At 44.7% G+C, this 23,212-nt stretch overlaps 1 protein-coding gene across 6 annotated transcripts in view; it reads right to left on the minus strand.

Moving 5' to 3' along the window:
* Positions 1–23,212, minus strand: part of LOC142497536 (UDP-glucuronosyltransferase 2A1-like) — a 79,554-nt gene that overhangs the window by 15,902 nt on the left and 40,440 nt on the right. The window contains exon 1 of one of the 6 annotated variants that reach the window (XM_075605475.1): positions 8,238–9,073. The exons of the other annotated variants lie outside the window; for them this stretch is intronic. Within the exon in view, the coding sequence (XP_075461590.1) occupies positions 8,238–8,952 (715 nt within the window). The 5' untranslated portion in view covers positions 8,953–9,073. Of the gene's footprint in view, positions 1–8,237; positions 9,074–23,212 lie in introns of those variants that run through there. 6 annotated transcript variants of the gene reach the window in all.

A 23,212-nucleotide genomic window follows, 5' to 3' on the forward strand; every position in this document is an offset into this window, starting at 1 on the left:
TTGCCGGGTTTGGTGAGGGTAGAGTGGTTAAGTACTTGCCGAGTCCAGGGCGCCACAGGTCCGAGTAGTGAGTCCGTAAGCCAAGGGTCGAGGGAGAGAGCAGCGAAGTCGAAGTACGTAGCCAAGTCCAGGGGTAGAGAGGTACACGAAGTCAAGGGAAGCCGGGGTCCAAATCCTGAGAGGGCAGTCAGACAAGCCGGATCAGCAACTAGAGCAAGAAAAGAGCAGAGGGCCAGACACAGAACTCCAAACAGCACAAGGCTACTAGAGGCTATGCAGAGCGAGGAAGGACTGGGGTAATAAAGGATGGTAGACCAATGGAGAGCAGGGGAGGAACGGGGGTGTGTGTGTTGCCTCAGGGATAGGCTCGGGGGCAGAGAGGAGGAAGCCAGGTGTGTAGCTGGGCCGGGAGACGGAGCGTTCTGTGATGAGCGGAGGCGGAGCTATAAGTGCAGGAAGAGAAGATAGCAGGCTGGGTACACGCGCGGCCCGGAAGTGCGGCGCCGCGCCTCGCCAGAGGAGAAGGCAGCGGCCCACAGCCGGGAGTGGAGGCCCAGCAGGATACGGCGGGGGCGGCTGCTACGGAAGTCTGCTCAGGTAGGGAGGGGACCTGCCGCGGGGAATGCGTCCGCCGGTTCCTGAAAATGGGAATGCGATCTAGCCCGTAAAAAACAAGCCCTTTGAGAATGGCGTAGTGACTACATCCTGCGGCACTCCAATTGTTAACAAGCTTAACAGGGCTTAGTGAATCGGGGCCAAAATGCTATGTTTTCATTTTATGTTTAAAAAGAGAGATAAAGATAAATGTGAATATAGAAACCTGACTTTTTCAATGCACAAAAAGCATCAATACGCCCGAGTCCCCATAAACAATATATATCTCCTTTCTGTTTGCCATTGCAATGTCACTTAGCTGCTGTTGCTAGCACTACCGCCTTTTTAAATCTTCACATATCAATTGTTGAAAAGTTGCCTCACTGGGAGATTAAAAAAAATGTTAACTAACACTAAGACTCATTAAGACAACAGAGGTTGCCATGAGCTGAGACCAGGAAAATAAACAGGTAAAAAAATGAAGATCATGGTAGGACTTCAAAATAAAAACAAAATTGGGGGGTTGAGTGTTGCGATCATATGACTACCTCCTGAAACAGTCACATGCTTGTTCCGTCATGATGGCGCAACAGGGGTCCTCGCCTTTCTGTTCCACATCATTAGAAATTTACGATCTCGCCTAGAAAAGCGAGCAGGAACTTTATGACGTCATGGCACCCCTGGAGTGCCAGACCCCATGACACAGTAGCAAAGTGTCAAAGGCACCCAAAGGGTAAAAGGAGCAGTTGACCATGACCATATATATATAATGAAAAACAGGGGATCTCAGGAGCCAGAACTGCATTTATTTCAGGCCCTGGGACCTTCTGGTTCTCGGGACGTTTACCAGGGGAGGTGCAGTCAATTACTTCATGGTTGTTTAAACCCTCTCCCCCCCCCCCCCCCACGATGTGCAAATAGGAAGTCGCGACGGATGAGTTTGCGGCTTCCTATTGGCCTGTGTAACACATGAGAATTAGATAGATAGGAGAAAGGAAGAGGCACACAAATTGTAGTGGAATCAAATGATTTCAAATGTATAGATGCATCAGAGCTAACAATAGTAACGTTTCAGGATAAGCAGTCCCTTCCTCAGGTGTTTGGTCTGAGGAAGGGACTGCTTGTCCTGAAACGTTACTATTGTTAGCTCTGAGGCATCAATACATTTGAAATCATTTGATTCCACTACAATTTGTGTGCCTCTTCCTTTCTCCTATCTTGCTACTACTTTGGATCCAGCTTTGGGACGCCAGGATCAACGGAAGGTGAGCACCAAATGTAAACTCCTTAAAAAAAAAAATATTTAAAACAGTGGTGTGCCACCTATAATCTCCTTTGTATTGCTACATGAGAATGAGATGTTATGTCTCTCCTCCCCCCCACCCCCCGTTTGATCAGCACCTTCCCTGGTAAATATATCGGAAACTAGGGGGTCCATGAAGCTGAAATGAACACATCAGCTCTGGAGACCTTTTGCTTCCTACTGTGTGTAAAAACAATTGGGGAAAAGAAAACGAGCAGGTAGAACTTCTCCTGTAAGTGATTGCTTAGCAAGGCAACAATGGCATTTGAGGTGATTTACCTTTACCCAAATTCAGGGCCACCAACAGAAACCGTGGGGCCCAGGACAAACATTTTAAGCAGACCTCCCCCCCCACCCCGGTGTCGGTGGTATTGCCCGCCGCCCCCATTTCACACCTCACGAGCCCCCCTCCCCATGTATTTCTCTCCCCTGCTTCTCACTCTTAGGCTGCGACCATGGAAGGACAGGCAGCGCTGAGCCGCGGCATTCTCAATGAGGATGTCTCGAGAGGGGGCTCATGCGAGCGTCCGCAGGCATGCTGAGGAGTTGGTTATTCAGCCGACACCCAATGCTGTTTTTCAGCGCGTTGTCGGCTGAAAACCTCCAATCACAGCAAAGCAGCGTCAACGTCACGGCGCCGTGACGTTGGTGTGTCGCGGGCTATTGGCCCAGAGACGTCACTGCCCCGCCTCCCTATCGCGCACGCTGGCTCGCCTGCAGTCCATGGGATCAATGCTGACCAGGAAGGCGAGCCTCAGCGTCAGCGCGGGCTGAGGCTCTATGGACACAGCCTAACACCCTCTTTTCTCACTCACCCCCTCTCTCCTCTCCCTCTGTCCATTACCCCAAGCTCACTAATTCCCTCCCTCCCACACAATTCCCCACACGCAAAAAACTTCCCACCCCCAAATACATTTTAAAAAATCCCCACCCCCTCAAATATATACAACCCCCCCCAAATGCACACAAAAAACCCACCTACCCAATACATATAACTATATATATATACACACACACACACACACACACACACACACACACACACACACACACACACACACACACACACACACACACACACACACACACACACACACACACCTTACTGGGAAGGTGTGTATATGTATGTATGTATGTATATATATATATATATATATATATATATATGGTTATTGAGGCAAAAAGTGACACTGTGTGCTCATTTGCATGTCATTTCCCAGAATCCCTTGCTGCAGTGGAAGTGCTGTATGCTGGGTGATAATGGGGAAAGGCGGGGTTGCAGACCTGCCTAAGACATGCAGATGAGCATACAGCTATATTTGCATATTTGCTTTCCTGTGGAGGGTTTTTGTCACTTTTTTTACTCACCATAACTTAACTCAGTATTATGGTTTGGCCTATCCCATAAGCCTCTCTTGCATCCCAGTAAAATCAACCCCACACTGATGAGACCCATCAAGGTTGAAACAGCTGTCTGTGGGTGGTTTTCTGGGTATGCACCTTAACCCTGGCTGTGCTCAAAGCTGTGACCATGCAGCAAGCTTAAGCCTATAGGGAACCATGTTAAAAATGGTTATTGAGGCAAAAAGTGACACTGTGTGCTCATTTGCATGTCATTTCCCAGAATCCCTTGCTGCAGTGGAAGTGCTGTATGCTGGGTGATAATGGGGAAAGGCGGGGTTGCAGACCTGCCTAAGACATGCAGATGAGCATACAGCTATATTTGCATATTTGCTTTCCTGTGGAGGGTTTTTGTCACTTTTTTTACTCACCATAACTTAACTCAGTATTATGGTTTGGCCTATCCCATAAGCCTCTCTTGCATCCCAGTAAAATCAACCCCACACTGATGAGACCCATCAAGGTTGAAACAGCTGTCTGTGGGTGGTTTTCTGGGTATGCACCTTAACCCTGGCTGTGCTCAAAGCTGTGACCATGCAGCAAGCTTAAGCCTATAGGGAACCATGTTAAAAATGGTTATTGAGGCAAAAAGTGACACTGTGTGCTCATTTGCATGTCATTTCCCAGAATCCCTTGCTGCAGTGGAAGTGCTGTATGCTGGGTGATAATGGGGAAAGGCGGGGTTGCAGACCTGCCTAAGACATGCAGATGAGCATACAGCTATATTTGCATATTTGCTTTCCTGTGGAGGGTTTTTGTCACTTTTTTTACTCACCATAACTTAACTCAGTATTATGGTTTGGCCTATCCCATAAGCCTCTCTTGCATCCCAGTAAAATCAACCCCACACTGATGAGACCCATCAAGGTTGAAACAGCTGTCTGTGGGTGGTTTTCTGGGTATGCACCTTAACCCTGGCTGTGCTCAAAGCTGTGACCATGCAGCAAGCTTAAGCCTATAGGGAACCATGTTAAAAATGGTTATTGAGGCAAAAAGTGACACTGTGTGCTCATTTGCATGTCATTTCCCAGAATCCCTTGCTGCAGTGGAAGTGCTGTATGCTGGGTGATAATGGGGAAAGGCGGGGTTGCAGACCTGCCTAAGACATGCAGATGAGCATACAGCTATATTTGCATATTTGCTTTCCTGTGGAGGGTTTTTGTCACTTTTTTTACTCACCATAACTTAACTCAGTATTATGGTTTGGCCTATCCCATAAGCCTCTCTTGCATCCCAGTAAAATCAACCCCACACTGATGAGACCCATCAAGGTTGAAACAGCTGTCTGTGGGTGGTTTTCTGGGTATGCACCTTAACCCTGGCTGTGCTCAAAGCTGTGACCATGCAGCAAGCTTAAGCCTATAGGGAACCATGTTAAAAATGGTTATTGAGGCAAAAAGTGACACTGTGTGCTCATTTGCATGTCATTTCCCAGAATCCCTTGCTGCAGTGGAAGTGCTGTATGCTGGGTGATAATGGGGAAAGGCGGGGTTGCAGACCTGCCTAAGACATGCAGATGAGCATACAGCTATATTTGCATATATATATATATATATATATATATACACATATACATATATATACACATATACATATATACATACATACATACTGTGACAGTCACTGACTCAGTAGGCTGGAATAGTGAATGGAGATGCTGCAGCCAGTTCACAGAGTGTTAATCTCCTCAGACAGAGAAAGCACAGCTGAAGACTGATTAAACAGGGGCTGAACTCATCAGTGAAACAAGTGCTTTAAAAAGCAGGAAGTTGCTCACACAAGTTGACTTTATTCTTATACTTATTGGTTTTCCTTTGTGTAGCATATGTTTTGGGCATAACCAGATTAGCTGGCTGCCCTGTTAGTAAGGGCACAAGAAGTGAGTTAGTTTCCCTAACGGGAATAGGCTTTAATTTCAAGAAAGTAGTTTCTTAAAGGGACAGTGCACTCGTACTTATTTTGGTTGTGGCTAATAAACCACTAGTGTTTAAAGTTTCCCATCGTGTCTAGCGTCTTACTGACCCCGCCGCGAGGCCGGCCTGCCACAATACCTACATACATACATACATATACACACACACACACACACACACCCCAACCCCCTCCAAATACATATAAAAAAAATACCCCAACTCCCCCAATACACACACACTATATATATATATATATAAAGAGAGAGAGAGAGAGAGAGAGAGAGAGAGAGAGAGATATATTTAAAAAATCAGACTTACCTTGGGGATGATCAGTTAGGCCTGTGGCTGCAGGGGGGAGGGGCGGGGGTTGCGGCGTGCCGGTGGTGCTGCGGGAGAGGGGGGGCGATGGCTACAGGGTCCCCCGATGGGGCTGGTGGGACAGCCAGGTGGGGGGCGTCATTGTGGTGTGGGGTGGTGGCTGGCCCTGCGCTGCGGGGGAGGGGTAGGATGACCCTGCGCTGCGGCGGAGTGGCAGGACGACCCTGCGCTTCAGCGGGACGGCCCTGTACGGCGGGGGGGGGGGGGCGGTCCTGCGAGGGGGCCCTTTGCTGCGGCGGGGGGGGTGGGCGGTTCCAGCGGGAAGCCCTGTGCTGCGGCAGGGGGGGGGGGGGGGGAGCGATCCGGCGAAGAGGCCCTGTGCTAAGCGGGGGGGTCTTGCGAGGGGGGCCTGTGCTGCGGCGCGGGGGGGCAATCCTGGGGAGGCGGGGGGGATCCTGTGCTGCAAGGGGGTCTCAGTCCTGCGGGGGTTTAGGTAACGGTGCTGGGGGAGTGACGGTGCTGGGGGGGGGGGGTGATGGTGCTGCAGGGGGCCCGGCGGCTGATCACAGCAGTTGCCGCCGGCCCCGCTGCAGGCACCTGTTCCACAATGCTGCTCCCTCTCGCGCCGGAAGCTTAAGCCATTTGACTTCCGGCGCTGCCAATAGGGAACAGTTTAAAAAAAAATATATATATATATATATATTACATTAACGGGCACGGCCGCGCAGGGGGGCCGGGCCCCCCTGACCCACGGGGCCCGGGACGCCAGTGCCCTTTGTCCCCCGCTGTTGGCGGCCCTGTCCACATTAAAAACCTCAAATGTCACATGCTGATGATAATCACTGAACTGTAAACACGTTATCTATTGACTTTGTATCAGGGCAAGGGTGAGACGGGCACAATATAATATCACTTGCATCATTCAGACAGTACCTCAGGTCACCTTTTCAGATAGTCACAACCAGCCTATAACGATTTAGTAAGTGCTCCTATACAGAAGATCACTTACAAGTTGTCACCCACAACGCTACATGATTCAAGAGAAAGATTACCATACAAATGACTGTTGAAATGTGTTGGGAATGGGCTTTACATCTTTATTAATTCGTTCATAGAGGAAAAATGCAACACTATATGTATCAAGCAGGGCAAATTGGAGCATTGTTCAAGTTGCCTCCTATTCAATCTGCGTCCCTTAAATCGTCTGGGTTAGGGGGGCATAAGAGACCATCAAATGTAATAAAGTATTAAACATTATTATTAAAGTAATTCTACACATACTGTATGTAGATTTGCAATCAACACAAAAAGGATAACTGAGCACAAAATAATATATATATATTATAGAAAATTGCAAAGCCAGTACAACCTCACATTGATGAGACCCATTAAGGTTGAAACATGTCTATGAGTGGTTTGACTGGCTTTGCAGCTAATCCCATGCTGTGCTTAAAAGCTGTGTGAGCAGCAGAGCATTTGCTTATATGGGTTCTATGTAAATGGATTTCAGGCAAAAGGTGACACATTGTGTGCTCATTTGCATGTCATTTCTCAGAATCCCTTGCTGCAGTGGAAGCACCGTATGGTTGAAAGGCAGGGTTGCAGACCTGTCTAAGACATGTGAATGTGCTCACAAGTGATATTCTTTATTGGAGATATATATATATATATATATATATATATATATATATATATATATATACACACACACACACATACATATATATATATATATATATATATATATATATATATATATATATAAATAATCTCTCTCTATATAAAATCACTATCCTAAAGGCCAACAAAATACCTAATTTTCTTAGCACATTGTCCAGGTTGGCATTAGCTCTATCTTGCCTACGTATACAATGGCCATTACATATATAGGCAAGATACGCTAAAACAACCTGGAATAGGTGATAAAATCTAACATACAACACATTGAACTACATATTAACCCCATAGTAGGCAAATTGGTCAGTTACTCAAGACTAGCTGACCACTAGGGTATAAAAAGGGGTTATTACACTTGTTAATGTACACTACCTATCCCCTTGGCTACATTAGTGAATGCCATGCAATGCTTTCCTAACTGCTAAGGCAAACAATTTTTTTAATACATTTGTTTTATTTCATTTTTATGCAAAAGAAATGTATTTTTTTTTTTAACATTTTTGTTTAAACAAAAACATTAGTGGAGGTTATTTTCAAACTCCAGTAGTTTCACAAATATTCGTAAATGCCAAAAAATGGGCATTTTCAGGGCAGTTTGAACTTTGGTGAAAAATTGACCCATCTCCGCCGTTTGTAGTTAAACGCTTTAAACATAAACGCTAGACGTAAAGAGAGGTAGATTAGTATAATAACCTTAAAAGGAAAGAAGTTTCTTCCAGATCTAATGTCAGCCCAGTGACATGATGGACAACTTATATTATTTTACATTTCTCTCTTTGGCTCTTATTCAATTCGCAGTGAAGCCTCTTCTCCATGCTGGAGAAGACGGTAATACTATTCATTTGAATGAAGCTGATCTCTCGACACGACTCCACAAGCTATTAAATATGAACCTTTGGATTTGATACTATGTTTGACGAATATACAGAGGGAAACGGCACACACTGTCCCTTGAAATCCTTGCCTCGTGAAGCCTCTGAAATAAGACAAAAACTATTTTGATTCTGTTCTCCAATTAGATATAAACTTACCTAAAGCGTCGCTATAATACTCATCCCAGTGGTTAGCATACATCAAATAGAATAGGACATCTTGAAACAAATAGAACATCGTATTCCTCAACCTTTCTACGAAGGACATATTATCGGTGAGCGCCATCATGGCAGCAGGTACATATGCAAAGGGAGATGGGAGCTGTCCACAAAGTCTTTCCATTGAGTTGGCCATTGAGAACCTGAAGGTGTACACAAAGGGCACTCCGAGAATCTCAGCCACAATTTCACCACACGGAGTCAGTGGGTCTGAAACCAAAACATCAAATCTCTGTGCTCGCAGCCTATCCAACAGCTCCTTATTTTTCAGCACACCATCACAAATGTACTGTTCTGCCCCCTGCAATTTTGCCATGGACTGTTTAAGTCGCACATAGGACTCCCAATAGGAAATTTTGGGTAAATCATATACCCACAATTGGAAGAACTCCTCCATCATTTCTTCATTCTTTTCTTTTGAAAATGCAACAGGAAAAACTTCAAATTTAAAAGGTGAAGGTTTGATGTGATCAATGAGGTAAGTTGCGGAGTACACCAGCACAGTAACATCATGGCCTTTATGGGCAAGATCCTCAAGGATTAACTTTAGGTTGAGCCAATGACTGCCATCTGAAGGCCAAGCCAGCACCTTCCCGGGGGACACTGTGCCCAAGAAAATAATCTGAAGCAGCAGGAAAACTTGAAAGCAAAGCATGTTACCAGGGAACAGTAATCTGAAGAGTTCTTCCGAGCAGGAATGAATAGAACAGTTGCACTATCCTGACTTCCTGCATTGACCGTTGACGTGCTAATGTTTCATAGTCAAAACGTGATTGGATGCATGGGCTTGGTAGGAAGTAAAAAAAAAAAAAGTGAAGAACACTTCTATATTGGAAAACTGAAGACTATTTATTCCTAGCTAGACTATGTAAAATGCTCCACCCAGAGGCTATTTGAAGTAATGCAGTTTTCTCTTATTAGAAATGTATGCAGAAGATTACACAGGCAAGTTGTAATGACGGGTAACAGTGATTTAAAGAGGCAGTCCAAGCAGCACGTAAAACATTTTTTTCCTGTGGTTTTAATATATGCAGCCTTTGATTGCCTTTATTGAAAACTAATTACCTAGGTGGCTGATCCAATCGTTCTCCCGTGATCAATCAGCAAAGATCCTGCTTCCTTAGGTTTTCGCAATGGCTGCCTTTCAGTTTCAATCAATCCTTCAGTCAGTGAAATTCAGCAGCTACTATGTATCCTGATATTACTAAGGTAATATTGACTATTGTTAAATTTTACAGCTCAAACTGATGGTAACATTTGCAACAAATTATGAAAAACAGGAAAGTGTTGCAAAAATCTTGCACTGCTGAGGGGATGTGTTAAAACCTGCTATAGAAATCAAAGGATGCTCAGCATATTAAAACACATAAAAAAATGGCATGGTTGAATTTAAAAAAAAATGCAGTTAGTATTATCTAATACTACTGAACTGATTTATTAAAATAAAACACTTTACAAAAAAAACACATGTAGGATATTGCTTGGATTATGCCTTTAATACTACTGTACGAGTGAAAGCTCTGATGTAGAGGAACATGTTATGAGTAAGGATGTAGTTCAGTAGCAGTATTGGCAGGGGCGTAGCTATAGCCCGGGCCCCATGCATTTGGGGGACCTGCTTTCACACGCCCCCTATTGGCAGCTCATCGTTCTCTTCAGACAGGTGGGGAAGATAGTATGTGGCGGCGGCGGGCCCCCAGCGTTAAACAGAGGATAAGCCGGCAGAGGAATCAGCAGTAAGAAATACTTCCGGGTCAGACCACTAGAGCGCGCTCCTCCCCTGCTGTCCCGCTCTGCCTGTGTAACAGCTGTTGATTCTTCTGCCGGCTGAGGCTAGGTCCCCAGTGTGATTACGAGGGTCAACTATGTATTTAGTAAACCCAAACAGTGCATCCAAACCCACAGCACAGGCATATGTCAATAGAAAATAAAGCAATGACCCAAATTGCATAAGGCAGCAGTTCCTCTGTCCCATTCTAACTTATGAGGAGAGACTAGCTAAATTAGATTTATTTACATTAGAAAAGAGGCGTCTAAGAGGGGATATGATAACTATATACAAATATATTCAGGGACAATACAAGGAGCTTCCAAAAGAACTATTCATCCCACGGGCCGTACAAAGGACTCGGGGCCATCACTTAAGGTTGGAGGAAAGGAGATTTCACCAGCAACAAAGGAAAGGGTTCTTTACAGTGAGGGCAGTTAAAATGTGGAATTCATTACCCATGGAGACTGTGATGGCAGATACAATAGATTTGTTCAAAAAAAGGTTGGACATCTTTTTAGATGGGAAAGGTATACAGGGATATACCAAATAAGTATACTGCTGCGGCACAGTTTATTCGAGCATTTGCCCGTTCTGTGCCGCAGCAGTAGCCTGGCGCGCGCCCGAGTGTGACGGGCGCACGCCGAAGCAGCGGAAGAGCGCATCGCGGGACACCAGGGCTCCCTCGGGGAGCCCCTGGACACGCGTGCAGGGGGCGCACGCTCCCGATGACGCGTTACCGCGCGTCTATGACGCGCGGCACGCCGAGGGGCGGCCACTAGCAAGCCGGGAGATTTCCCGGCTTGCGGTACCGACCACACTTCAATAAAGTGTGTCGGTAGTGTATATGGGAAGGATGTTGATCCAGGGATTAATCCGATTGCCAATTCTTGGAGTCAGGAAGGAATTTATTTTTCCCCTTAATGGGGTTTTTTGTTTGCCTTCCTCTGGATCAATAAGTAAGTATAGATATAGTATAATGTATCTGTTGTCTAAATTTAGCATAGGTTGAACTTAATGGACCTACGTCTTTTTTCAACCTCATCTACTATGTAACTATGTAACTATTATAACAAGTAAATCCAGTGAGTATCACATAAGCTTGATTGAAGAACAGCAATCTTATTGCATAAGTAGTGGTAGCCAATAGCATAGCTTAGTTACATGATGCATACACATTGTGGCAGTACTCATTGTCTTACTTGTTTGTAGGCCGAGTGGCTTGAACTGCAGGGCCTGCTCCAATCCAAACAGCAGTGCAGGAAGAACAGGAAACAAAACGGCGGTGCACAGCCGAAGTAAACTCCACCAGGCAAGGTAACAGCTGTTAAAACTTCTATTTATTGGCACAAAATGATTACAAAATTAATCATTTTGTGGCAATAAATAGAAGTTTTAACTGCCGTTACCTTGCCTGGTGGAGTTTACTTCGGCTGTGCACCGCCGTTTTGTTTCCTGTAGGTCCCCAGTGTGGCTGAAAGTGAAGAAGAAACCCACGGGTTTCGAAACGCGTTGGATGATTGGTCAATAACTTTACTCCTAACCTCCAACTCTAACTACCACCCCATCACGCGAGCTGATCGAGTCTACACGGCGCTACTACCAGCCATCTCCCCCGCGGTGACGTCATTGACCCGGAAGTGCTTTGCACGGAGGGGAGTGAGAGAACCCAGCCGGTGTGGAGCTGTGCACTGGCAAAGAACTGTATGCGACAGCAGCAGACGTTGGACTCGTGCTCTGGGGGTAAAGAACTTTGTAGAGACTTCATACTTACCCTTCAACTACTAGGATCCTGCATCCGAGGTATCAGCGCCAAAACCCTTGTGAGGACACTTGTTCCGGTTTCCTGAGGCGTTGGGTAACATTATCCCTAACTGCTTATGTTCAATTATTTTGATGTACGCATATTACTCACCGTACCTTATTGTTTATGTCAATATATTATTTAATGCACTATGAGCGTTGTGCGCTGTGTCTTTTCTGTTTTTGGCTGTGTGCGCGCCTCTCACCAGTCCCTTACCTCCTCCCTAGATGTCCCTAGTGCCTCCTCGCTTCCAGGCTCACTGCGACGCGTCAGCCTGCAGGGGATGCAGCAGAATTGTGATCCCGAGTGGCGACGCGTCACGTGGTGTACCAGGGAGCCAATAAGTGGGACCCTAGCTTCTGCCTCCGCCTCCTTTCCACTCTGCTGCTCCTCCGTCTTGATAGCTGGGGGGGGGAGGGGGTGTGTGAATAAGTGGGCATTGCACCTTTAACAATTGCAGTCTGTGTTTGTATATACTGTGCTATGATATTTCTTGTTTTGCTGCTCAGAAGTAAGACTTTTGGAACACTTGAAAAGCTGTTAGATTGTGAAAAATATGACGTGTCTATGTTAAAAAATGGAACATTTTATGGCAGATTGCACTTATAACATGTAGAAATACATACATTTAAGTGGCGTTTCTCGCACATTACCCCTGCCCCGTCATGGCCCCGCCCACCTGACACATTTTGGTCACGCCCCCACCACACAAAAATGCTTCCTACAGACCGTGGTGAATCGCCGTGCACGCGTCACCAGGATGCAAGGCTGGCGCATGCAGTGTGGCCTTAGCTTTGATCCTCCTGTTTAACGCCGGACCACCCACAGTTAGGTATGGGGGAGGAGAGGGGAGAGAGGTGATGATGGTGTGGGGAGGGAGAGAGGTGATAATGGTGGGGGGAGAGAGGTGACGCTGGTGGGGAGAGAAACAGTGGTGATAATGTGGGGGGAGAGAGAGGTGATGAGGAGGAGGAATGATGAGAGTGAGGAAGATTGCAGTCAGTATTAACATTAATGGGGCCCTGAAATTTGGTATGCCTGGGGTCCGCGTATGTCTAGCTACACGACGGAATACTGGCCCTGGAGAAATGTAGATGTGTTGTAGGTTATGATATCTTTTAATACATTAGAGCAGGCCTGCACAACTCCAGTCCTCGAGGGCCGCAAACAGGCCAGGTTTTTAGGATATCCCTACTTCAGCACAGCTGGCTCAATTAGTGGCTCAGTATAACTAAGTCACTAATTGAGCCAGCTGTGCTGATTTAGGGATATCCTGAAAACCTGCCCTGTTTGCGGCCCTCGAGGACTGGAGTTGTGCAGGCCTGCATTAGAGTATACCAGTGTTTCCCAACTCCTGTCCTCAGGGAACCCCAACAGGTCAGGTCTTAAGGATAGCCCTGCTCCAGCACAGGTGGCTCAGTCAAAATGACTGAGCCTCTGATTGACCCACCTGTGCTGGAGCAGGGCTATCCTTAAGACCTGACCTGTTGGGGTTCCCTGAGGACTGGAGTTGGGAAACACTGGAGTATACAGAAGACATTTTATTGTGCAGTTTTCAATATCTCCACGCTCTTCTTCAAGCATAATGTGAAGAAACCTATTACATTTCAACAGCTTTTTACACTATAATTAAAGCTATTAAGAACTGTAATGTTGGTTCCCTAAAATATATTGAAGTCTACAACTAATCTACATGAGTTAGGGTATGTAACAGCAAATGTGAAGCTTTCTATTAGTATATGAAATTAAATCTCTATAAAGACCAAACTGTGCTGCGCACACTTTGTTGATGTATTGCTCAGTTGATTTGAACCCCATTGCTTTTAGAGGGGTCAGCAACTCATTGCTTGGGGTGAGTCCATTTTGTTATTCCTTTCTTTTGTTTCTCCAAGAGATTGACATCTATATGCTTTCTAACGAAGCCAGCAATACATGAAGCAACTTGCCTGGGAATGATCTGTTCTATCTCCGTAGAGGTGACAGAAGATGATGTTGCTGGTGCAGAAATGGAAAATGATGATGAAGAGAAATACATCTAGTAGACTGTCCCTGTCTTTAGCCCTTAGTTTGATCAGTGGCACTTGTCCATCTACATGTACTTTAGGGCAGGCGTGCGCAAACTTTTTAGTCTGCGCCCCCCTGCCTGCTCGCGCCACCTTCCTTACCTTGTCTCTGGCGTCAAATGACGCCATGGGGTCAAGTGACCCGTGGCGTCATTTGGTACCGTGTCGCAGAAGACAAGGTAAGGGAAGTTGCACCCCCCAGTTTGAACACCCTTGCTTTAGTGAATAGTTGCCTCAATGTAAGTCATCAAGATCTTATCCACACAGTTCCCTGTACATATCTGCAATGGCTTTTAGGTGGTTAACTGGGTATACACTTTATCCAATTCAGCTTTTGGCAAACCATTGATGACTGAGGGAAAAAGTTCTGGGGGTTAATTGTCTCCTCTGTGCTAGATTTGGGAAACTATATTATACTAGACTCTAATGCTGAGAACTAGAAAATACTTCACTACTGGGATGCACCAAATGTATTTGTACCTTGTCTCTTGTTACAAAGTGAATGTTTTAAGAAAGAAAGGGTAATATTATTTCTAAATGCATTTATTTTATTCTATAAAACATGAAACTGTAGGTTGGGAAACAAGGACAATTAGTGATAATTTATACTATCCAAGAACAACAGACATTGACCACTGAATTGTCCATAAAGCCTTCGTTTCATGCATATGCTTTCTGCCTGCCCGGTTTTACACATAATGATAATGCTCTGAAGGAGATTTACAGATAAATGCCTTTCCCATTTTACTGTTTGGCTTTAATAGTAATTAGAATTCCCGTATACACCATTAAAAATATTAATAAGGGGGTGCGCGCGTGACGTCACTGCTCCGACCGAGGCTTCGATCAGCCCAGCGAGATGCTGCGCTGACCAGGGGAACTTGCAGGGATGACCATGAAGAAGACGCCGAAGCCGGGGACGCCCGATCTCTCCCACTATAGCCACGGACAGTTGGTGGCAGTGGAGAGAACACAGATCAAAGATGGCGCCACCAAGCTGAGCGCATGGGAGCACCCAGCCACATCAACATCCAGGGAAAGTGAGAGGCAGGCTGCAGGAGCTGAAGGGGACTTTTCTGACAGAAAAGCCACCCTAAGAAACTCAGCGGAGAGGGCTGCAACAGGAGAAAAGGCAGTGGGGAGAGCCATTCCAGACATACAGAGAGCAGGGTATGGCAGAGGGAGACACAGTAATTACCAAGCAAGACCTTCAAAACATGCTGAAAGAAATGCAAGCGGGCTTTCAGTCAGCACTGGATAGAGCAGTAAAGGAATTTAAAGCGGAAGTCTCTTTATTGGCAAAAAGAACTACGGAACTTGAAAATAAAATGGAAATTTCTTTACAAAACCAGGTAAATATTGACTACGAGGTCCAGCATCTCAATAAAGATATAAGAGCCTTGAGGGATGGTATCGACAATCTAGAGAACAGGGAGCGAAGGCAGAATTTACGAATCTACCATGTCCCTGAGTCTGTCTCAGAAGAAGCCCTCCAGCCATACCTCAAGAGACTGTTCACATCAATTGACCCCCAATTGCAAGACGGCGATCTCCTGATGGACAGAACTCACAGAGCCCTAGGACCGAGAGTCGAAGACCCCAGAAGTAGAGATGTAGTCCTAAGACTCCACCAATATGCAACCAAGGAAAGGATTATAAAAGGATGCAGAAAAAGCGGCTCAATTGAATTTGAAAACAGCTCCATCCAGATTTTCCAGGATCTGTCCAGGATGACAAAGGAGGTGAGAACTGCATTCAGTGACGGCGGTGCTCCAGGAAAAGGGTATTCATTACCGGTGGGGCTTTCCGTTCTGTTTGGTGGTAAACCACAGAGGCAGACAGGTCTCCTTCCGTTATCCTGAGGAATCGGCGTCTTTCCTAGCGGCACTGGATCTGACTCCCAGCGAAAGTTCGGGTCAGTACCGAAGACCCTGAGAAGATAACACGGATGACGATCGATCGGCTGAGGTTGCCCAGAGATAAAAGATTCAAGACTGACGGTGGCTTTGAGGATCTCTCGGCGAGTTTGAGGCCATCTCCTTGACAGACGGTTCGGCAACCAATGGCAACTCAGGGAAAGATATCCCGGATGTGTAGCTACATTTGTCTTCTTTTTTCTTTCCGCTTTCCTCCCAGTCTCCCTCTATACTTTTTCCAATCTATGACAGGGACTTTTTAATACATGATTTGGAGTCAGCTGCCTGCTTCTCGGGTGCCGGTATGCTAAAGCTGATCGACGGACGAAACCGGTGAATACACGGATTGAGAGTCCCGGCGATGGGTGAAGGGGCCTTGGCCCAAAGATTTAGAAGAGCTGTTTTTTCTTGCTTGGTTATAGATATAAAGGACACTAGTCCTCAGAAACAAAAAATGATCTAGTGGACTACCGCTTGCTATGAAAAGAAGTTGGGGAACTCACCAGAATTGAAGGTTAAAAAAGTCTTTAATGAAAACTACATAAAATTACAAAACTCCTCCTCCCACATGTTTCATGCCCACTATGGCACTTTGTCAAGGACTATTTGATTTCACTTACCTTTTTGCTTCTGGAGCTGATATTCGTTTTTTTGCTCTGTCACTAATCCTCAACCAGAAACCAAGAGCAAATTACTACTCGAAAATTTTAATGCTAAAAGATATTAAATATTTAAAGATAAAATGTGAATCCAGGGTTTTTCTTCTTTTATATATTTTTATATTTCTAGCCGAGAAGTCTATGCCTATAAGCAGTGTTCGACAAACCTATACATTTGCACGCCCCGGGCGAGTGGATTTAACATCGTGGCGAGCTCCTATTGGTCCAAGCAGCACACGTGTGGTACTAGGTGGCGAGTAGATTTTTTTGTTCGGCGAGTAGATTTTTTGGTGATTTGTTAACCACTGCCTATAAGTATATGTTAACAAGAAAAGTTTTATATGTTTATATGTCTCACGGGGGTTAGGAATTGACGTGTTTTTCTTAGGTTCTTTTATATTCTAATGAAGTTGTGGTGAGGGTGCGGTCGAGGGAAGTTGAAAAGTTAGAGGTGGTGTGTGCAGGATCAGTTGAAGCTCTGCATGCCGTCAGGTCGCCCCCAGTTGGGCCATATGCCCGCCAGGCCACGTAGGGTCTGGCCGCAAACTTGGGATGAGTTGCTGGTTTCACTCATCTTATTCTATAGTTTTTTTGTTGTTTTCGTTTTTCCCCAAGTTCCCGGAGGGGGAAAGTACCTTTTTTTTTTTTAACCCCTTTTTGTTCCCTACAACCATTAAAGTTTTTGTTCACAACTTTCACATGAGAGAGAGAGACAGGATATTGGAAATGACTAGTCAAACACCATTGAAGTTAGTATCCCTTAATGTTAAAGGCCTTAATAGTAATAGTAAACGTAGACTCTAAAAGAATTTAGAAATCTGAAAGCGGATATTGTCTTTCTACAAGAGACATATTTCGATTCCCAAGAACCCCCAAATACTTTTAGCAGGATATATACCCTATCGCATTTTACTCGTCTTTTACCAGTAAGAAAAGGGGGGTTGCGATTTTGATAAAACAGGGTATCCCGTTTCAGACACTGGAGGTCAAGAGAGACCAGGGAGGGAGGTCACTTGTGGTCCATGGTCTTCTTTCAGGCCAACATATTACGTTAGTGAATATACTGTATACGCACCTAACGAGGGACAAAATTGTTTTTCTAAGGGAAACATTGGAGTCAATGGGGGATAATCAAGAACAGCTATATATTGTTGGAGGTGACTTCAACATGGTCCCAGGCCCGGATGTGGACAAATTCACACATACAGGGCATTCACACTCTGCAATGACATACAGTGTAGCAAAGAAATTTAGATTGCTAATCAAAGAATTTGGTCTGTTGGACGCCTGGCGTTACTCACATAAAGGACAGAGAGATTATTCCTTCTATTCGGCCCCATATGATTCGTATTCTAGAATCGATAATATTTTTTGTATCTCCAAATATTCTAGAAGTATTGGTTCACTCAGATATAGGGCCTATTACTTGGTCGGACCACGCCCCGTTTGCGATCCTGTTTGATTCGTCAAGATTCAGTCATTTCATTAGAGGATGAATGACTCTTTACTAAATTATCCAGAGATTAGCGCACAAATTGGAGACTCACTTCAAAATTATTTTCGGTCTAGAATTGGGTCTGTAGAATCAACAGTGATTCTGTAGGAGGCACATAAGGCTACGATTAGAGGTCAGCTTATTTCAATAGCATCATACAGAAAGAGAATTAAAAATGGAAAGACAAAAATATTTAACGGGAAAAATTATAAAGTTAAAAAGCGCACATAAAAAAAAAACCTGTCAAGGAAAGTATATAAAATTTTGAACCAGGCAAGGGAGGAATTTAAGAGATTACAATTGGAGGATGTAGAGAAGGCCCTTAAGTGGACTAGACAGATGTACTATGACAAGGGAGATAAGGCAGACCGTCTATTAGCACAGGGGGGTGAGTTTCCCCTGCTGGCTTTCCCCCTCTCCTCGCGCCCCCCCTCTTATCTTGATTCAGACGTCCTGATGTCACGTTGTCATGGCAACATGACATCATTTGATGCTGCATTGCCATGGCGATGCGTCACCAGGAGCGTCTGAATCAAGGTAAGTAAATGTTTACAGAAGCCCTGCAGCTCCCCGGCATTAATTTAAATTCCTTCGAGAAGCGCGCGGGGCCTCTGTAACACGCGCCCCCCCGCAGCAAATCTCCACTTTGCACTCCGCTGTATTAGCAAACAAATTTAGAGGGGTCAAGGCGAGGGGCTTGGTCCCCGCTATTAGATTAAAAAGTGGGAGAGTGACCTACAACCCTTCAAGGATCGCAGAGGAATTTGCTAAATTTTATACGGAACTTTACGATCTGGACAATTCAATCCCGAATGCTAAAGTCCTGGGCTTGAACCAGATTGAGGATTATCTGGAGAGATTGTGCCCTCCCGAAATTGATGGAGGAAGATGTTAAGATTTTAAACGCAAAAATAACTCCGGTAGAACTGGGAAAAGCGGCCGGTTCTTTGAAACCATCAAAAGCACCGGGGCCAGATCAAAGCTCTACTGTAAAACTTTCTAGGGATTTTAGGACCTCGTCTGTTGGATCGATTTAATGATTTTCTCAGTGGAAAACAAATTCCTCCACAGATGACGAAGGCGAACATAGTGGTGATCCTTAAAGAGAGAAAGGACCCTCTATGGTGTGGTAGCTACAGGCCAATCTCTCTGCTTAACACGGATTTGAAAATCTATTACAACATTTTAGCCAATAGACTGAGTCCAATACTCCCAAGATTAATTCACTACGATCAAGTGGGATTTGTGAGTGAACGCCAGGCATCAGACAATACAAGAAAAATTATTAATGTTATTGATCAAATACACAAATCCAAACTGAAAGCTATGCTGCTGAGTCTAGACGCAGAGAAAGTTTTTGATAGGATAAGGTGGGACTTTTCTAGATAAGACATTAGAGGCATTTGGATTCTCCAGAGTCTTTCTGCAAGGCCTCCGTACTCTCTATCAGTCGCCAACAGCCACCCTGAAGATCCCAGGAAAGGAGGGAATTCTAATAACAATTAAAAATGGGACTAGGCAGGGGTGTCCCCTTCCCCCCTTCTTTTCGCTCTGACAATCGAGACTCTAGCGGCCACCATCAGAGCCTCTCCAAATATACAAGGGATCAAAATCAAAGATGAGTGCTACAAAATATCGTTGTTTGCAGATGATTATTCTTACTGTATCTAATCCATTAACATCTCTTTCGAACTTGCAGTTCACCCTTCGGGGGTGTGACAGGGTGAATGAACGTCACCAGCCATATGCCTGGAAAACCTATGTTTAGGCTTGCAGTGCAGCAGTGACGAGGTTAAGTTGAGAAGGGCTGCTTAATTAGTCTGACCCCAGCTGCATAATCAAGGTGTTAAAACCCCAGGCTGTACACACATGCAAGAGAGCTGGTGAGGAGACAGGTTGCTGAAGAGATTACTGCTGTAAGGTCTGTGTTGCAAAGTACATGTGTGATGAACTGTCTGTCTCCTGCATACAAAAGAGAAGCTGCCTTAGTTTTGTTTTGTCTGCTAAAGAGAAGCTATTTTGTTCTGTCTGCTAAAAATAAGCTATTTTGTTTTGTCTGCTGAAGAAGAAGCTATTTTCTTTTGTTTGCTAATGAGAAGCTATTTGTTTTTCGTGTGCTGTACGTTTTAAGGCTCAAATAAATAAGCCTTATCCAAAGAACCCGCGTGTGTGGTTGCATGTACCCTGCAACAGGGGGTTTGGTGAGCTCTCATGGTATAAAGTAAATATGAGAAAATCAAAAGCTCTAAATTTGACGCTAATTGAAAAGGAGGTCAAGGTGCTTAAACGACACTTTGACTGTAAATGGAAAAAGACACATTTGAAATATTTGGGAATTTATCTTACCAGAGATTATAATTTATTATATAAATATAATTACCCTGATCTATTCTCCCAAATGAAAAAAAAATCTACAAGCCTGGAATTCTCATTGTATTGCTTGGATAGGGCGTATAACTGCAGTTAAGATGAATATTCTCTCTAGACTTTTGTACTATTTTCAGACATTACCTGTAGCTGTCCCGTATTCAAATATAAAAGAAATTTAGAATCGAATTATGCAGTCTATCTGGAAACACAAACAACCGAGAATAGCTAGGTCAATTATGTTGGATGCCAAGGAAGGAGGTGGTATTGCTGTTCCAAATATCCTAAAATATTATATAGCCTCCCATATTAAACAAATGGTTTACTGGTAATGCCAGAGAGGAGTGTATGCCTGAGTGGACCTGGAGAGCTCGCTAAAGAACCCAATTGGTATGTCTTCTTTGTTGTGGTCTAGTTCTGGGACAGGGACTGGGGGACAGTCGGAACCGACAATAATTGGATTTACGTTGAAAACTTGGCAGATGGCAAAAAAGAAATATAAGGTTGTTTCGACCCCTTCTAGGCTCACATCTTTGTTAGGTAATACGGGGTTTACCCAGGTTTTCAGGGTCATGGTTTTGAAATTTGGAGACATAGAGGAATTCTGGAGATAGGAGAATTTGTTAGAAAAGGATAAACTAAAGGCCTTTGAGGAACTGTTGAGAAAGTATGGTCTGCCCCAAATTGAGCTATTTAGGTATATTCAGGTATATATTTTGTGTGTCAGGGCCTCCATGATGAGCAATTTCCTAGATATACACGATTTGAAGATTTATGTGAAACAAAAAATACCAAAGAGGTTTGATATCATCTCTGTACCAGGGGCTAACTCTTAAAAAAGATACCCAAGACCATAAATATATGGACCAGTGGGCTCTGGACTTCCAGACTGAAATAACAAGGAAGGTTTGGGAAGATATCTGGGACAATGCAGGTAAAACCTCTATATGTATGGTAACAAAAGAGAATATATATAACATTTTTGTTATGTTGGTACTACACCCCCAAAAGACTAAAGCAGATGTTCCCATGGACCTCGCTGGAGGGGTTTTGGACAATTAGGAGATTTGGCACATATATGGTGGTATTGCCCAGTAATGCAGGCGTATTGGACAGTTTTGAAACTACCGTATTTCCTCGATTGTAAGACGCACCATCGATTTGGCCCTTACAATCGAGGAAAATTACTTTTTCACTTACAATGTTTCAGGAGAGGTCCCATGTCAGCGGAGGATGAAGCGGGCGGCGGTGGCAGGAGAGGTCCCACGTCTGCAGATGGTTGAAGATGGACAGCGGGCGGGAGTGCGGCAGCAGGACAGGTCCATAATCTGCAGGTGAATGAAGATAAGAAGACAGCGGGCGTGCGGTGGGGTGCGGCGGCAGGAGATCATAATTGCAGGAGAGCTGAGCAGGAGCAGAGCGGCATAGGGGGAACAGCTTGGGAGGTGTACACTGAAACCGGAAGTCAGACACCGGTCAACTTCCAGTGTTACAGTGTGCACCTCCCAAGCCGTTCCCCTATGCCGCTCTGCTCCTGCTATTATAATCTATTAGCCGCCTCCACCACCGCACGCCCGCTGTCTTCTTATCTTCATCCACCTGCAGACTTGGGACCTGTCCTGCCGCTGCCACCGCACTCCCACCCGCTGTCCATCTTCAACCATCTGCAGACGTGGGACCTCTCCTGCCGCCGCTGGGATTCTGGGAAATGACATGCAAATGAGCACACAGTGTCACTTTTTGCCTCAAAAACCATTTTTAACATGGTTCCCTATAGGCTTAAGCTTGCTGCATGGTCACAGCTTTGAGCACTGCCAGGGTTAAGGTGCATATCCAGAAAACCACCCACAGACAGCTGTTTCGACCTTGATGGGTCTCATCAGTGTGGGGTTGATTTTAACTGGATATGCATAAGAGGCTATGGGATAGGCTATACCATAATACTGAGTTAAGTTATGGTGAGTAAAAAAAGTGACAAAAACCCTCCACAGGAAAGCAAATATGCAAATACTGTGTGCTCATTTGCATGTCATTTCCCAGAATCCCTTGCTGCAGTGGAAGTGCTGTATGCTGGGTGATAATGGGGAAAGGCGGGGTTGCAGACCTGCCTAAGACATGCAGATGAGCATACAGTTGTATTTGCATATTTGCTTTCCTGTGGAGGGTTTTTGTCACTTTTTTTACTCACCATAACTTAACTCAGAATTACATACATACATACATACATACATACATACATACATACATACATACATACATACATACATACATACATACATACATACATACATACATACATACATACATACATACATACATACATACATACATACATACATACATACATACATACATACATACATACATACATACATACATACATACATACCTTGTTAACCCATTCCTTGTTCCAGCTGCTCAATTAATACAACCAGCACTTGAAATAAACCAGTCACGCAGATCAGGACACACAAGCTCAGGATTCGTGAGCAACCTCTGTTTAAATTCGGACACCCACCAGGTGTGTTAGGTTAGCAATCAGCTTCTAACTTCTGCTGGCTCAGGCAGGGACATTTTTTTTCCCCTCTCTCTCTTTTTCCCCCTACAGGCTTTCAATTACCACACACTTTCAAAATAAATGAACCCACTGCACACTCCCCAAATTCAGCCACCCCTGCTAGTATACACAGCACTTCCCTTTCCTTCTAGTTCTAACTGCACACTTAATACAGCCAGCACTTGAAATCAACCAGTCATGCAGATCAGGACAAGCAAGCTCACCGTGGCGCTACCCTGCAGTGATGTATGGTTAAGGTCCAAAATCTAAACAAAATAAAAGGTGC

The sequence above is a fragment of the Ascaphus truei genome, chromosome 1 (genome assembly GCF_040206685.1).
Source record: "Ascaphus truei isolate aAscTru1 chromosome 1, aAscTru1.hap1, whole genome shotgun sequence".
Classification (NCBI taxonomy): domain Eukaryota; kingdom Metazoa; phylum Chordata; class Amphibia; order Anura; family Ascaphidae; genus Ascaphus; species Ascaphus truei.